The 18,187-nt window shown below is 40.9% G+C and overlaps 1 protein-coding gene across 6 annotated transcripts; it reads left to right on the forward strand.

Annotated features, from left to right (window-relative positions):
* The first annotated feature begins 8,007 nt into the window (after window positions 1–8,007).
* On the forward strand, window positions 8,008–17,770 carry fip1l1b (FIP1 like 1b (S. cerevisiae)). Of its 6 annotated transcripts, none has more exons than XM_073467735.1 (17): window positions 8,098–8,257; window positions 8,664–8,718; window positions 9,378–9,444; window positions 9,607–9,719; window positions 10,128–10,192; window positions 10,291–10,395; window positions 10,491–10,621; window positions 11,283–11,401; window positions 11,893–12,000; window positions 12,820–12,873; window positions 13,681–13,780; window positions 13,898–14,048; window positions 14,149–14,230; window positions 15,656–15,711; window positions 15,959–16,148; window positions 16,363–16,509; window positions 17,101–17,328. In XM_073467735.1, exons 1-17 carry the CDS (start codon window positions 8,179–8,181, stop codon window positions 17,243–17,245), a joined length of 1,767 nt encoding a protein of 588 aa, XP_073323836.1. In that variant the 5' UTR covers window positions 8,098–8,178; the 3' UTR covers window positions 17,246–17,328. The 6 variants fall into 6 exon arrangements, with proteins under 6 accessions (XP_073323861.1, XP_073323836.1, XP_073323844.1 ...); XM_073467743.1 differs by having other exon boundaries at window positions 17,104–17,328; XM_073467760.1 differs by lacking the exon at window positions 11,893–12,000 and having other exon boundaries at window positions 8,008–8,257; window positions 17,104–17,770.
* The last annotated feature ends 417 nt before the right edge of the window (window positions 17,771–18,187 follow it).

Genomic DNA, 18,187 nt, shown 5'->3' on the forward strand with positions numbered 1-18,187 from the left:
GAGATCTGGACTGTGACAAAACAAATGAAAACAAAAACACTTTTCAGAGAGGCGTTTCAAATTCATTTTCAGGACCTTTGGCCACTAAGAGGCCATGAGAAGCCATTTAATGCCTCTGGCTCGTTCTGCGTGTTTCAGAGTGTGTGCGTGTGTTTGCATGAGACGACACTGGGATCATTATCTCTTTTTTTTTTGGACACATGATTCATTTCTAACCTCACTGCCATTCTCAGCACATGATGTCAGGACGGAGCTAAATAAACTAGAGCAAGTGAGCAGGACATCTTTATTGATTTTTTAATTCATCACTTGTTTTTTCCAGTCTAATTTTCTGGATCAAACTGTGACGTGTAATCGTTTCTTTTATCAGATTAATATCAACAGAAAAATAACTGTGGGGAAACTTCTGCACACACACATAAATTCAGACTGGGGCTCAGTTTGGACAGTTTTTCTTCCTGATGTCTATGCAAAGAGGACCAACTGCCTGCTCTTTAAATACAGCCACAGTCCAGTTAAATATTTCTTGTCCTTGGGACATAGTGACATAGCAGGATATCATGCAAAATAGACTGTTTGTGGGGACCGTCTGAAACAGGAATATTGATCCAATAATGTGAGACGGTGACGATGGTAGAGGGAGTGGAGGAGGCTTTTGACTCAGGAGCCTGGGGTGAGAGAGGGCAGTAGCAGCCCAACCATGTGCTTGAGAAAGATGTTTTTGGAGACATTGATGCCTTAAAGGGGTATTTCATATTTGCAGCACAACAAGTTTTGTTGTTTCTCAACCAAAACAGGGTTGACACCACAATCTGCTCACACAGCTGACATAGTCATGGTATCAGTAAAATTAACACTGCAGGAATAGTTCAACGTTTTGAAAAATGGGCTCATTTGCGTTCTGGATGAGAAGATCGATATCACTGTCCGCTAAATATACGTAAGGCTACAGTGGTTAGCTTAGCTTAGCACAAAGATTGGAAACGAGAGAAACATAACAAAATCTGCCTAACAACAACCCTAAAGCCCAGCAGTTAACACGCTCATTTGTTTTAACATGAGGGTTTCAGAGTGGGAGGTGCAGGGCCTCCCCAGGGGGCTCCACACATTTTCAGGGGAGGCTTGGTGAATGGAAGTGAAAAAATATTACATTAGTTATCAGGGCATTGCATAGAAAAGCCTAAATATGTGTGATTGGTTGAACAGAATGGGAGATTTTACTCCCCCCACTTTCCAGGACTCAGACACTAATCAATGCCTTAGGACAGACATTTTTATGTATTTCGTGCAAATCTGAGTTTATGTTAAACAGGAATTTTAAGCTATATTGGTTCAAATGTTGAGTGAGGCTCAAACAACATAATCACGATCCCATAGGCATCCAGGAATGGAGCAAAAATTCAGCAAGTAAACCAAGCTTTGCCTGAGGGTTTAAACCACACAAAAACAAAGTGTAGAAGAGCACAATTTGCTGTTTAATGTGGGATTTTATGTCTAACTATTTCTTGATTGGGACCAATAACCTCCTGGAGTCTCCACTGATTGCCTGGCAACTGTTCAAAGCCAGGAAATAATAACCCCCACTGTGAAATGGGAAATTATCCCTTTGTTTGTGTACAAATTAAACAAATGAGATTCGAGTTAATTAGTGAGCTTTAGAGGTGTTATTAGGCAGATTTTGTTAGTCAGTCCACAAAAGCAGGTGACAAAAAGGCAGGCAGGGTTGCAGAAAACACGAGGAGCAAACTCAGGGACACCAAGGAACCTAAATGAGGAGGAAGGGTCATCAGGTCACTGAATCTTGCCTGGGGAGGTGGGAGATGCATGGAAAAACACACTAAAACCTAACATATCTATGTCGTATGACTTCTGATGACAAAATGCCTCCAGAAAATGAAAGAACACACTTCAGAAAGTAGGTTAATGACTGTTTTCTTTATCGACATGTTGCCCGTTCCACAAATTTGTGTAGGAAAGGCTCTTGTTCACAGTGTAATTGCAGTCTCATCAGCAGAAATCAGTCGGACATGTCCCGCTTGATCACAATATCATCAGCCCTGTCAAGCATCTGTCTTTAACCTACTCTCTGAAGTGTGGTCTCCCATTGACTTCAATACAACCGGCATTGCAGTCTGGCCCAAGTTCCTTGAGGGACACCAGGACCAAGACAGACACAAAGAACAGGACCGATGTGGGAACAGAACAGGCAAACTAACATAGACTAAGGGAACAACAGAGACAATGGAAACCTGCACCTCAAGGTGTCAAAGTACAATCCACCTGTTCACCAGGTCGTAGCCCAGCTGCCTGTTTGCTCTACGAAGATGTCACTCTGTGTGTGAGAGTGTGAGTGTGCGTCCATCAGGATCATCCATATGTCCACCTGTCCAATGAGTTCACATGTCATTTGAGCAGTTTATATGCCTCTCCCTATTACATTATTCATTATTGAGGTGAGCGTCTACAGCAGATCGAGGCTGACTCACTATGACTTGGTGTGTGTGTGTGTGTGGATCCACAGCATGACTCACTCAGTGCTTTTAGACAGATGAGGACAGCGGTCTCGCAGAGGGCAGCAGAGGTTTTATACAAGAAAAATAGCCACTTCGATTGGATTACGTAATGAAAAACATTCTCTCTCTCCTCAGTACCTCTCTCTAGCTTTCGTTTCTCTTTCACCTTACCCTTTCTCCGTCCTCCCTCCTCCCTCCTCCCTCCTCTCTATTTTAGTGACGCACACACACACACACACACACACACACACACACACACACACACACACACACACACACACACAAACACGCACACACATCGTAACTCAATCACCTACAAATGGAGCAATCTTCACACCCTATAGTGGGCACATACGCACACCTTTCTTTTTTTGCCTGTTTGCACAAACCCCACATGAGACTGACAGGAGAACACACACACACACACACACACACACACACACACACACACACACACAAACGCACATACATCTCAACTCGGAGAATACCTCATCGTTTCCTCTCTCAATGATCGGCTGAAAGCTTGGCGTTACCTCTTTTTTCTGATGCAACCCAACACTGTTCTCTGTCTGCTGACTGGACATTATAAACCTGATATCTGTGTCCATTTGTCTTTCCTTTGCGTTAATACAGTCAGTGCAGTGGAGGGTTTTTTTTTTAACCCACTCCATGTGGTTGCTAAGTGTCCATCCATGGTTCAATTGTGGTGCTGCACATATCAATTATGACCCATCGAACAGATCGGACAAAGAGGTGGGTCAAAAAAATAAAAAGATAAAGAACATACCCTCAGAGAAACTTGTCTTCGTAGAGGTTGACATTTTGTGACATGTTTATCTGCTTTCTAGGAGTTGAAGATTGATACCACTGGACATTTCTACACTGGACAACCTTACATTTGTTTAGGTTGAATTTTCACAGCACTGTGCTTGTGCTCTGCGCAGGTTTAGGCACAATAAACACTTGGTCAGGGTTAGGAAAACATCATGGTTTGACATAAAATACCTGCTCCGACATGAAAAAATGATCTGCTTTTGGTTGCCATAAAAACAACTAGAAATATCCCCAGGTGTCCTTACAAATATCCACTGGTGTGACTTGAACTGAGGTTGGCTGTTTGCCAGCCTTGTTGGTTGTAATAATGCCACCTTTGTCCACACTACCTTGTGATGCTGATGTGACAGTTAACTAATAAGTAAGCTAATATAATGTGACCTTGATATGCCATGTTGATACAAATGTCCCCTTTTGGAAATCTCTGTGGTTTGCTGAAACGTTAACTGCTAACTGCACTGCGGGCGGCCGGCTACATGACCTGAGATAATTACTGATCCTAACAAACAACTTGCCCATTTGGAGAGAATTTCCTTCCTATGTTAAAAGAAAAGAAAGGAGAAGAAAACAAGAGACTTGGTTAAGGGTTTAGACCCAAATATAAATGTCATGATCAAATGTCCTCATGGAAGGTTGCTCCCAGTGAGGCTGAAAAGTTAGCCACATTACTAGCCAAGAGGTAGCTGGCATCAGTGAAGGCGCCTCCACCACCTGTTGGAAAGTGGATGATGTTGATAATAGCAAAGATTATCTACATGTGTTCATGAAGAAGAGAGAGGGGGGAGAGCATTTGTTGATTTGAGTATAGCAGATTTGCGGAGGGGCCCATTATTGGGTTGCTGTTGCTTGAAACATTAACGCAGAGGGAAATTCTCTGTCATGACTCATGCTGTAGCTGCACGCTGTTGTTTTGCACTGAACTTCTGGAGCAAAACATCAGAGCAAAATAAATTATTAATCTCAACTCTTAATTGCACATTAGTATAAAAAATGACAGCCACTCTAATTACATTTGAAACAAATTATCTCATAGGCTTTAGCTTGAAACAAACATGCATTTATTTTCACAGCAGATGGATCTTTGTGTTGCACAACAAAGGAGTAGAAACTGCCATGTTAAGCTGTCGTACACAGCATCACACTGTTCAGACAACCATATGTTTGATCCAAAGAGATGATGTGGATTGAAAATGTGCCCGGGGCACATATCTGAGTAAGCTAATATCACCGTGCGTAATTACTGATAGCCCAATGATCGCCCTCTGTCTGGATAAACCTGATTAGCATCGACGAGGCTATAAACCGCCTTAATCCACTGTAAGGAGAGAGGGATGGATGCAGGGAGGGAGGAAGGGAGGGAGCAAACAAGAGACAGAGAGAGAAAGGATGACACAGAGGGTGAAGTGGAAAGGAATGAGAAACGGGAAAGACAGGATAGAAAGCAGAGGGACAGACAGGGAGAGGAGGAAGGAAGAGGAGGAAGGAAGAGGAGGAACGGCTCATGGAAGGATGAGTGAAGAGAAGCAGGAAGTAACGCCAGAGCAATTCACAGCTTGAGGGAATAACAGATGAACAACACATGAAACTGAACTGCACTCCTGCTCTGCTCTGTACTATTGTACACTCAGTTGCCAGTTTATTAGGCACACCTCGCTAAAACTACCTTAAGTCAGCAGTCCTGCAATAAAATGTCGCCTGAAGGTTATAATGTGCAGTTAGTATTGAATTTGTTTGAGAGAAGTGTTGATTCAACTGCATCAAGGATTTATTGCATTACTCTACAGTTAATTAGTCCATTCTCTGATACAAATGGGATGGACTAAATAATAGAAACACCTCTGTAAAACAATTTCAACTGAAACTTAATATAATAACCTTCATTAATGGAGGATTTATGGCAGGGCTGTCGTATTAGACTGAATAGTTATAGTTGCTCTAAACTAGTAACTGTGCATATCCATACTCTTCATATTCGTCATTCTAGTATACTATGCAGTAATGTAGAGTGTCGCTATGTGTGGTGTTGCTGTCCTGTAAGAAAACACGTACTTATCTCCAAGACATCAACTTTTCTTTTAGTTTGTTTTGTTTGATGTATGAATGTTTTAGGAATGCATTAAAGAAATCCTTCATTTTTTTAAAAAAATCGGTCAATCTCCAAATTTGGGGAAAACATGATTTTCACTGGACACCAATAATAGTCTTGTATGGCGAGTTGTGTGAATTATTATACTTGCAATGTAAACCTTGTACAAGATACTTCTGCAATAGTATCTAAATATGGTGATGTAAATCAAGCAAATTTGAATTAGAAAAATGTGAGTACTCAGAGGGGAAGAGAAATGGTGGGAGTATTGAACAGAGAGACGGAAGAAAAAATATCAAATGGGGGAAAAGAGTAGAAGAGTAGAGTAGAGCAGAAGACACTGTGATCACAGAGGCAGATTCAGAGACGAGTAGCAGAGATCGGAGAAGAGATGAGACTGGGGGAGACAGAATGAATGCCATTTCCATGATCAGTTTAACGGAGAAACCATTGGCATCCCTCTCTCTCTACTGCCTCCCTGTGTGTGTGTGTGTGTGTGTTTAAGTGTGTGTGTGTGAGTGTGTGTGTGTGTGTGTGTGTGTACTCTGAACACACAGAGATCCACACAGAAAGCTCACACATGTGATGTGATACATTAGATGTACTTGTGATATGAACCCCTGTGTGGTTCTCAAATAATGGGAAGCAAATCAATGTACTCACAAATATAAAATTACCATTGTGTGTGTGTGTGTGTGTGTGTGTCTATATCCACATGTACGTGCATGTTCACTTATTAACCTACTTCCAGCATCAGATGCATCCAAGTATGTGTGAATGAATGTTGTCCACACCTCTGTATAATCACCACTGTACAGAAGTGATAATAGCCAAAGTGGTGGTGAGAAGAGAGAGTGAGAGAATCCACAGATTTCCTCTTCATTTACTGACAAAGCTTAAGTGGACGGAGCCTCCACTTAACTGGTCAAAGGCCATAAATGCATTAACAATCCTCTATGCATTAACTTCTTGTGCAAACAGAACCACAACATCAATCATGAGAGACGTTTCACTGATGAGGAGACTGCAGCTGCTGCTGGAGTTCACAAACTTATGAAAGGAGGAATACGGCTACAAGTAAAAGTGTCGTTCATTTAAACCTATATTTGTGAATTGAGAATTGAGTCAGAGTTCATGTGTAAGTACATGAATGGTTACTGATAATAAATATGGTTGATAATGCTGGGAACGATGTGATTTTATATATTGGAACCACCAAGATATGTCATGCAGGATGGGAAGGATGTCAGTACAGTTTTTTTTTAGAGAATTTAAATTCAGAATTACTCAGAGGGCATTACATGGATTAAATCCAAGATCCAAGACCTACTAAGCCGATACATGCAGCAGTGCACACCTGGGTCAATAGAATTAGCTCTTCTCACAGCTTCTGAATCTGGATTTATGACCAAAGGTGACTGTGATTTACTGCCATGGAGCCTGAGCTCAAAATATGTTTTAAACTGGCTTTTAGTTGACCTGTGTTATTTTATATCTTCTGGATTATGATACATTTTCATATATTATTTAGTCTCATTTAATCTTCTTATTTTTCATTGTATAATAGTATGAGTGTCCTCTGCTTAATCATTTTTTAAGAGTTTCTGCAGTCAGAGAAGTGGTATACAAATACAGTAATTAAAAGCTATATATTTGTCTCCTGCTTTACATCTGAACAGTTTTAGTTATAGAGGCTATTGATCATTACACCCTGTAGCTGCTCAGTAAATCCATTGTACAGTCTTAATGCATTTCCTTTGCAGTCCGGTGATTAAAACCTGAAACTTCTCTGACTATCTGTGTTATATTTAACAATTCCCCATTATTGCATATTTCCACACTTTCTGGCCACAAGTATGTGGTCACAAATGAACACTATTGTGTTCTGTTGGTCCGGTTGTTATTTGCCTCAAGGTCCAAATGGGGTCAGAAGTCTCCTCAGCCTCTGCGTCATATGACTATTATCATTTTTGAAGTAGAGTCAGAGCATTCAGTCAAACCACCTTCTGTAAATCATCTTCACTTAGCAGAGCTTTTCTTATATTATGACAAAAACACATGAATATACTGAGTGCTAAAGTCGATTTATTTAACTCAATTTACAAGACACCAGTGGTGGAATGTATATTGTATGTATATTTACTCAAGTAATGTTCAGTCAATGTACAGTCTTGAGGTACTTGTACTAATAGTTTATTATTAACTGTTATATATTGAGCTACGCAGCAACATATAAAGAAGTAAAAATTAAGTCCACTTTTATCAACTGCTGAACATTAAAGTACACATAGCACATTAACGCATCACTGTTTATAATACAGTAATACATTATTCTGAAATAGGTCATTCTCCATAATTCTGTACTTAAGTCCTTATGATGAAACTATATGAGCTTTATTCACATAAGTTTGATTTTGAACGCATGACTGCTTTTAATCACAGTTATGGTGATTGGCAGCACCTGCATGACCCAACCAGCACCACGTGAATGAAGCGTGGTGTGTCTTCCTGTCCTCCAGGGGGCGCTGTGCTTCCTGCAACACCACTTCGACCTTAGCGGGACACCAACAAACTCTTCCGGGTTCGCACACACTCGCAGAGGTTCGAGATGAATCTATGAAGGCATAATTTATTTTTACATAACCGCGTTTCCCCGCTGAAGGGAGCGATTGTAGCTATTACTACACTCAGGAGCGTTTGTTGACGTTGTTTGCTGCTGGTTTATCGCTCCGTGTTTAGCTGAACATGTCTGCGGAGGAAGCGGACAAAACAACCACCACTGATGCTAGCGCTGGAGATGAGGAGGAGGAATGGCTGTATGGAGGTACAAACAAAAAATAACATCCAGTGTCTGCAAACACAACGCCGCATGGCCGTCACAGACGTGAATCAGTGTGTATGTGTGCTGCTCTGTTATATTCATGAGCTGCTAACTGCTAGCTGTGTGCTCTGATGACAAGATGAAGCTAGCTTGAGAGCTAGCCTGTAGGCTAAGCTAGCAGCGCCTGTTTGATTTGCTTTTGTCGGCCTTTTGCAGCCGAATGATTTGAAAAAAAACATGGCAAAAGATTCCTCTGTCACATATAAACTTAGTATGTAACCGTAAAATGTAGTAAATACTCCCTCTGTCGCTCTCTGATAGATTGTGTACATAAAACATGGGCAACTAATGAAAAGCCTCTTTGGCTAGTTGTTGTTAAAATAACAGTTTTTCATCTTTCATTTTTCAGATGAGTCTGAGAGCAAAGATGAGGACGAAGAGGCCAAGCTGAATGCTGCAGTCAGGTATTTAACATCTGTGTTCACCCTTATAAACACCTTGGATTTGTGTAAGTGACTTAAATACTCAGAGGACACCTGTTTACATCCGGAGGAGGTGGTGCTGTTCACAGCAGCTCAAAGAGAAAACATACAGTACAAAGAAGCGCGAAAGTCTCCTGTCAGTATCCACATCCACAGGAATGAATTCAGATGTTTTATAAGAAAATAATATATAATAATAAGGTAAATAGGCAGTTGACCAGTTCTGCCTTTTTTAAAATAAAATATACACATTACAGTTGTATAGACACTTAAAAGTAAATTAGTTTACTATCAATGCACTAAAAACTGTCTTAGTATTTCCCAAACGATCACACAGATGTAAGCAACCAGAACCACCAGGAAAGAATCACTGTACAAAAATAATTGGATCAAGTTGTCTCGTATCAAAGTTTAATCCTTACATCTGCATCGTTATCGTAAAGTTTGCTTCAAAGACTGAAAACTAATGCTTTTGTGAAGCATTACTTAACTTCACACAAGGCTGGGGACAAACATAACAGCTAAGAACAAATGTGCATTTTTGTCTGAGCATCTATAACTTAATTTTTTGGTTTGTGAATGTTTAGAGTAATTGGTTGTTATGTGCTATCTGTATATTTAATGCTTCGTCTTGTCAACAGTGCACCTGCTGACGCTTCGACAGAGGATGCCGGTGCACACGCAACAGGGAATGGAGTGGCCTCGGAGGTAGGCCGCTTTCATGCACACAGTCACAGTTTGTGTTGCAACATGTGCTGTGCTTTTTGTCTGTTTTGTTTTTGTTTATGTACTCAGACATTATTCCTCTTTTAGTTTTTTCTGTCCCTCTGAGAAATGCTTGTCTCATCCTTTCCCCCCTTGGTCTGTCAGGCCACAGGTGAAGCTGCAGGTGAGGATGTTGACAGTGACAGCGACAGTGATGACGACGACGATGACGTCCGCGTCACCATTGGAGACATTAAAACTGGAGCACCACAATACACGTAGGTTTAAGTCAAAATGGGATGTTAACGGTCAATGGCAACTTTAGATATAAACTAACTAAACTAACTAATGTCTTTAATGTTAGTTGTAAATAGAGAGAAATTGGTTGTTCCTAATTGATGCTTTTTTTGTTTTAAATGCTGAAGCTAAGCTCTTGTTGGTGCTTTGGCATGAAGTAAATAGCTTGTCTATTTATTGTCTAGTTATGGAGTGCAACATATAAAAGTAACTGAAACTGACATTGATCTGTTGACTACTCAGTTGGCAGACCAAGAGAAACAATCACCATAGAATTAACTTTTCTTGCTCATTGCTTGCACACGGTATTATTATCTGGTGAATCTGACAGTAGATCTCGAGATATACTGTATCACTGAGAGGATTGTAATTATTTTTTTCCCACCCAGAACTTATGGAGCTCCACCTGTCAATCTCAATATAAAGACAGCAGGCTCGAGACCATATGGACAAGGTATTGGTCCCTTTTTTTCTTCAGTTTTTCCTCAGTTTTGACCTGAAAAGCAGCTTTTTATTTTCCATACTAATCTGTACTGCTTTTTTCATTAACAGCAAAGCTGAAGGGAGTGGATCTGGATGCTCCTGGGAACATTAATGGGGTTCCAGTGCTGGAGGCGGAAATGGAGTCCTTTGAAGAGAAGCCCTGGAGGAAACCAGGTTTGTGTTTGTGTGGCTAATACTCTGTCAAAATGTGTAACTGCTCCTTTAGGCATGTATAGTATTTCACAACTTTTTTTTGTGTGTGTGTGTAGGAGCGGATCTGTCAGACTACTTTAACTACGGCTTCAATGAAGACACGTGGAAGGCTTACTGTGAAAAACAGAAGAGGCTGCGTATGGGCCTGGAGGTGTCCACTGTCGGCTCGGTGACGAGCAAGATCACTGTGAGAGACGAGTGTTTACTCTGTCCATGTTTATTTTTCTCTACCTTTCACCCCCTGTCTGTTTTCTTCCTCAGTCTCTCATCAGATAGTAGGAATCAGGCAGTTTGCCAACTTCCTGAATATATTTTTAGGTCTCTCTGTTGCCTTGTTTGACTGGAAACTTCACATATAAGAAACGCTTAACTACCTTTTTTAAGTGAGAGGAATACTAACAAAAGTTTTCATGTCATACACATTTTCACTTACATAGTGGAAACCTGTAATGCTGATCCCGTCTGTACAGGTCAAATCGATGCGGAGGATCTTTTAACAGAACACATTTTCTTTGTCTATATTTCTCATGCAGTTTACCAGCATTCTCACATTTGTATATTTATATCATGAATATGAAGTAATGAAATGGACAGCTTCAAACGTTGTCATGAATGAAAAGACCCAACTGTAAGTGGACTGCTTGATTACCATAAGCAAATTATTTAAATGGCAATTTTACAGGAACAACTCTGACCCAAGCTTTTTGATCCACATAAGCGGGTGATCATTGTAACTGTGACCACTGCAAGCAGTTTCCACTTTATTTCTACATTGTTGTAAAGAGACTATCTCTACAGTGACTAACACACTGAACTATATTGATAAACATATTTTGGTTCTTTCTTAGGTCCAGCAGGGCAGGACAGGTAATGAGAAGGACATATCCAGTTTGCCCGTTCACACCTCTAAGCCAGACTTCACATCTCCTGTCAACATGTACAAGTCTGCTGTCACTCAGGTCACCAGGTAACACTTCTGCTTTAATTTCCACTCAATAAGATATCTGATAATATTATGCACAAGCAGTTTCCAGTAGAAGTAATGTGTACAGAAAAAAGATTGTCACAATAACCGCAAAAATAAAAAGCCAACTGCAGGGGATGGTAAGCAACAACCACAACTGTATGTGATGTCACCCGTCACGTTCACCTTTTTTTCTTTTGGACGTTAACCATTGTAGCTGCTTTGGTTGCAACACCAAATCAAACTTGGCCAGTTAAAAAGGAGAACCAGACAAATTTGGACGAGGTAATATGCAAAATTGTGTCCCAGAGCAGCTAGGCTGAAGAGACTCTACTCAGTAGATGTGCTGCAACGCAGGAGGATTCTCTCTGCTACTTAATATCCCCAAATCACAGAATCACAAACACAATAGCGCCCCGCAATCGGGTACCACTTTAAGAAAGTGACATAGCCTCCGTCTCACTCGCTCTTGTGCTTCTGGCTGGAAACACCAGCCCTCTTTTAGCAGATAACGCCAACTGGTCCTCTAATGATCCCTTCTGTCCAAAGCTGTGGCATATGCTTCCTGTGGCAGACCAGAGAGACAGGAGTGGAGAGTGCAGGTGATTAGTTCAAGTTGGTCCTGCAATGAAACATTGTCCTGCTGTACCCCTTACAAAGTTCATATACAGAAAATTTGATATGCAAACCACAGGTATGGTTCCATCCACCTGTTTTTATGCACTTAACATAAACATAAATCATGATGTACAAGAAGCATGTCATTTTAATGTCCACTGAGGCCTCTGCTCCACCCTCTTCCCAGTTGAAAACATATGTGAAGTAATGAGGAGACTGTAAACAAACATAAAACAAATGCTGTATTTACATATATTCTCTTTTCTGCATGGTTTTCTGTTGTTTGAAAGGTTTGACTGGCATTTATTTTAAATATGTCGTCTTGCTGGGTCCTCTTCTTCTTCTGCAATGGTTTATACACATATTTAGTCTTGTATGGTGTAACATGCATTAATTCTCATTTTCTTTTGCAGATTTTCTGGAAATTCATTTCAGATTTGTACTACATTTGGAAGGAAACTTTACTTATGTGTCTAGAAAAGGGAGGGCTAGAAAAAGAGACTTAATAAAAGATTAAGGGAAGTGATCACACATCATACAGTTAACTGGCAGTGTTAATCAGGCTGGTCTGTGTGGTAGCAACAGTTTGTGTTGAAGGAAACTGCACAGTGAAAACACTTTTTTTGTGTAATGCTCAGACAACATCTAGACTCACACTGACAGACAAAACACACGTGGTCACCTCCAGAGGTCTGTGGTTAAAATAGTTTGCCATCCCACGGGCTGTATGTGAGTGTTTGTGTGTGTTAGAGCCGTTGTTACTCTCATCTCCTTTACCCCTGTCCTTTGTTTCAAAATGGTAGGATCTCTCCCCCTCAGTGGCCTGGCCCACCTGTTCAGGACATGTCCTATTATACGTAAGTGGTCGTGGCCTTGTCCCTACTTAGTAAAATGGGCCTGATGGGGAAATGTGTTAAATCGAGGGGCCTGGCGTTTTTCTTGACCATGAAACGTGACCACAGAAAAACTCCCGGCGCTACTTCCAAGGCTCCAAAGATTCTTTCTTTTTGCCGATGTTTCTGTCTAATGGGGTGGTTGATGTGCATGTGTAATAAAGTAGAAGGTTAACACAAGTTTGAGCTTTAGAAAGAGACAGAGAAAATCATCATGTTAGCTGAATCCACTGCTCATTGTTTTGGCAGCCTGTTGATAAATATTTTTTTTTAGAGATTTTACAGATCCTTAATTTATCATCTCAATTTTTTCTCTTAAAGTGACATCAGTAACAGGACCGTCCTCATAAAACTGTTTAAAGGCCCTTTATAATGCCTTCTTAATGAGTTGTATTTTTCGTTTGTGCAGGAAGTTAGGACTAGAGCCAGACCGATATATGGATTGGCTGTTATTGGCCTATCACAGATATGCCGGTATTAGTGTATGTGTTGTTGCTATCAGCCAATATGAAAACTTTTTGGTTTTAAATAACACAGTGCAGAAAACAATGCTTGGGTAAAATTTGTGAGAAGGCAAGATGTGGTTTGATTTGATGTTATGCATAGAAGGGTGTGAATTGAATGAGGACCGCATTGTTAGAGACTTTCATGTGAATTAGTTTAAGTACAATAGTTGTGTGTTCAGAAGTAGACAGTGTGTATGTGATTGTGTCATTTGTGTTGAATACTGCTCAGTGCCCTGTTTTTTTATTTTTTGTATTCTGTTTCCAGGAAGACGAGCGGTACTATAGATGTGATCGGTGGGGGGACGGCCACCATCAGCAGGGTTGAAGGGCGACGCAGACACAACCTGGAGGGCAACAATATCCAGGTACGCAGAAGCAAGACTGTCGCTCTGAATCAAACAAATGATCTTACAGACTGATTTAAAAGAAACTGCTCTGAGTGTGTGTTGTCATCACAACCTCTCCTGTCTTTTGTTGTGCAGGTGATTGCTGAACAGTCAGATGCAGAGCCGACTCCAGCTAAGATCCCCACCTTCTTCCCTCCTGGACCAATTCCTCCAAACATACCACCGCCTCCTTTCCTCCCTCCACCACCCAATGTCAGCGCTGCACCCCCACTCATTCCCCCGCCCAGTAAGTTTAAGTTCACCTTTTTTTTCTCTTCTTTTTGTCAGCTGGATTTTTTATTAGCTCTGTTTGAACATCCTCTCTCCTCTTTTTGCCTCCATTATAGGGTTGCCCATTACTGTCCCTCCTCCTGGTTTTCCTCCTCCACCTAGTGGGCCCCCTCCTGCTATCATCCCCACTATGGACAGGTAACACACATTTAAACACACTTGCACACACACTAAGGGACTTATTTTAATCTCACTAGCTAAGCAATAAGTGCAAGCAGTGACTCGTGGGTGCACAGACTGTGTGGGCGACTCCACACGCACCTGCTATCCTGGGTCATGTTGGTGCAAGGTGCCAAAGGGCGGTTTGAGGGGCTCAGCCAGCACATCACTGATCTCGTCGCTCTGAAAACAGCTGAGCCAATCACAGTGAAGCATGCGAGAACTGGCTTCCTCAGGAAATCATGTTGTTGTCTGGAAGATTCAGAGAGGCACCACAAATCTGAAGCCAGAGGCAGATGGTGTGCTTTTTATAAACAGTTATTCAGTACAATGATGATAGAAGCAAATCATAAATAATAGTTTAATGAAGCCGTTAATACAATCCCATCATTCTGACGCTCTTTCAGTAATAATTCTGCTATATTTCACATTGCAAATGGTTACATCATATCTTCAGATGTGACACAATGACACATGAGCAGCTGATTTAAAAAAAAAAGTTATAAACTTGAGTTATAGCAGACCAGTCTGAGGGATGTGTGAGGAGTTGCTTTCTAGCATCCTGCTGTCACTTGTATGTGATTTAATGAAGATAAACAGTGGACAGCGGCACATCTCGACTCTGAGTCTGAGGATTATCAACATACATCTGTCCTGTTGTCTTCAGATGATGAGATTGAGATTTAATGCACAGAAGAAGAAAATCTTTGTGCAGTAAAAAGCAGCAGTGAATTTATGGATAATGGCAGACTGAGTGTTTTACTGGTGTTCCTGCTTGAAAGTCATTAAATTTTATTTTTATGATTCCAGTTTAAACATTTCTACTGGTGTTTAATTGAAATAGCTGAACTACATTTCACCCATTATTCTCTTTTTACAAATAAAAAGGTCTGTCACCCATCCGAAAGATTACTAGCCAAGTGATTCCCAGGCTGCATGTATCTCAAAGGTTTTTCTTCTTTTATGAAAAATCATATGAATTTGACTCTGAGTTTAAAGTTCATATTTTCCTTTTATTACAAAGTTGCATTTTGAACTTGACAACCCATAAATACAACAAGAACACACAGAATGATACTACCATACTGTCATTTCTGTCTGAGGAGAAAAATGTAGTTAAATAAATGACCCAGAGTCCAGCTGAAATCAAAGTGCATTTTATATCTGCCACAGAATACCTATTGCTCTATAAACCACTTGTCCTGTTTTCTTCTTTGAGGAAAAAACAAAAACAAAAGGTGTATGTTTCATGTTGTCGCCCCCTAGTTTTTCATTAATTCATCTGAACACTTGTTAGTTTCCTGTCTAAATATATAACGAGAACTTGTTTCCATACAGCCAGTTAAATTTCTTCACACATGCATGCACGCACTGTAACATGTTGCCTTTCTTTTGTTTTCACAGTGGCCACCCTGGAGGTTATGATGGACGCTCTCTCCCCCCTTACCCATTCCCTCAAGGTAGGAAGCTGTACAACGTAATCAGATTTTAAAACCTCAGCAACACAACAAATGTCTTGACTTGTTTCCAGTCCATTGATAAGAGATCTGTTGTGATATATATGTGAAAAATAATGACTGGAAAGGTATGTAAAAGAAGGCAAACAAGGATATTCTTACAGATGAAAGCTAATGAGAATTCCTAGTTATTCACATAGCTGGTGTTAGTGTTGTCTAATTTGACTCGGCTCTTCTTTACATTTTCCAGGCGCCTACCCCCCACCCATGGCTGGAGGCGTGCCTCCTCCTTGGCCCACCATGATAGACAACTCCAAATCCTGGGACTACTATCCCCGCCGAGACGACAAGAGAGACAAAGAGAGGGAACGGCCCCGAGAGAGGACACATGAGCGGGAGAGAGAGAGGGAACACAGCCCTTCAGCTATGAGCTACACCAGGTGAGAGGGACAAACACACACACACACTCATACAAGCACACATTTACTCCACATGATGGAGGGTGATGCAGTCAGTCAGAATCAGACTGATAACATATTTGTTAATTTACTTCAACATGTAAAAGCTGCATTTTCTAACCAGAGATTGTGCATTATTTGATGTGCATGCAAACATCACATTAAGTAAAACTTCTTGTTCCTTCAACTGTCATAGTGACGAGGAGCGATATCGTTACCGTGAGTACCAGGAGCGGGCTTATGGAGAGAGACATCGGGAGAGAGCAAGCCGAGAGAAGGAGGAAAGACACAGAGAGAGGCGGCATCGAGAGAAAGAGGAAGGACGCCACAAGTCCTCTCGCAGGTAAATATAAGAACATACTTTTTTTTTTCTCTGAGACCAATTGATTGTTCATTAAAACATCCCCTGAATATATAACATATGAACAAGTATGTGATCGAAGCAGCTGAACAAAAATAAGTTTGAGACTGATCTTAACTTTTCTTGTCATACTGGTGAAAATGTAGCCTCAGTCATGTAGCGTGACATCATGTATGTAGCCATAAATTTCACATTTAAAAACTTTCTTTAATCTTAAAGCAGATTAACTGGAGACATTTAAAAAGTCGGCTGGAGACAGGAGCCAATGTTATCTTAACAAGCTAACTAGCTACAGTTCATATAAAATCTGACAGGTGACAGGTGCAAAAGCCAGCTTCTCACTATTGTAAACTGTGTGTATTGCGGGCTCCATGCTGCACCATCCTTTTGGCTCCATTTAACTTCCCATTTTATTTCCTTCACTCATTGATCGTCTTGTCTCTCTTTGCCCCTCTCCTACCTCCTCACCTTACTGCCTTCCCTCCATGCCCTTTACTTCCCCCTCTGATCTCTCGCCTGTACCTCACACTCTCCCCTGCCCTTTCCACACTTCTGTCCTTCTCCTTCGATTAGCAGCAGTAGCAGGAGGAGGCATGACAGCGAGGAGGGCGACAGCCACCGGAGGCACAAACACAAGAAGAGCAAGAGGAGCAAGGAAGGCAAAGAGGCCAGTGAGGATATCGGAGCAGACCAAGAGAACCAGGAGGGCATGGAGTAGTGACCACTGCCTCCTGCTTGTCCTCTTTCACTGTCCGTCTCCAACCACCAAGATAAGAAATGAAGCAAAAGGGAGAAGATGAGACCAAGAAAACCAGGAGGTCACAGTGATCGATGCGTCCTGTCACTTCCCTCTCCATCAATCTCAATTCTCCTTCATCCTGCTGTCGTTCATCCTCACCATCACTTCAGATGGAGAAAGGATGGAGCAGAGGAGGTGGTGAAGGAGGGATGGCCGTCCTTTTTACTTCATCTGTCTTTCCATCACTAGCTGACAGCAGACAGGACGTCAATCTGTCTTTGGCCTCCTCCTCCCTCTCTCCTCGGCTCCCCGACCCTCCTCTCTGAGCACCGCTGTAACGATTAGGTCATGCTCAGAGATTTTGTTGTGTGATCATGATGATCAGCAGATTTTGCTCTTTTTCTGTCATTTGTTTGTTTGTTGTCCTTTTGTTCTTGTTCTGTATGAAGACATCTATAGAGAGCTCTCAGTTTGTTAAGTTCAATTAAAAAACACTTTTGATAAGATGAGTTTTTGTGATTTTCTTTCTTGGAATAAATAGTCCAATAATTCTTTACATATATTCCAGGATATTTCAAATTAAACTAGATGGCCATTTTTTGTAATTGGTAAAAATAAATGTAATTGAATAATTTTGGATTGTGAATTGATTTTTTTAAAAGGTTTTGCTGGAGAAATTTGGAAGTATTACCATAAGTTAGTTATAGATTGAATGGCCCGAGTATACAGTATTTTAACATGTTTATGGTATTTTATGTTATTTGCATGCACATAAGATTACATACAATCAGACACTTCAAAGATAAAACGTGTCAGGAGAGTCAAGAGGCCAATATAACTCTATTATTTCATACGTTCCCTCTGGTCTGTTTGCTTTGGTTTCATGAGCTCATAGAAAAGTGAATATATGCTGGTGAGGGA

This window comes from Pagrus major, chromosome 1 (genome assembly GCF_040436345.1).
Source record: "Pagrus major chromosome 1, Pma_NU_1.0".
NCBI classification, from domain to species: domain Eukaryota; kingdom Metazoa; phylum Chordata; class Actinopteri; order Spariformes; family Sparidae; genus Pagrus; species Pagrus major.

Excerpts from the sequence above, each read along its gene's own strand:
- fip1l1b (XM_073467735.1), top strand. The coding sequence starts at position 8,179 with ATGTCTGCGGAGGAAGCGGACAAAACAACCACCACTGATGCTAGCGCT. Across the intron at positions 8,719-9,377 it reads AAGCTGAATGCTGCAGTCAG|TGCACCTGCTGACGCTTCGA; the intron begins GTATTTAACATC and ends TCTTGTCAACAG. Across the intron at positions 16,510-17,100 it reads CGCCACAAGTCCTCTCGCAG|CAGCAGTAGCAGGAGGAGGC; the intron begins GTAAATATAAGA and ends TCCTTCGATTAG.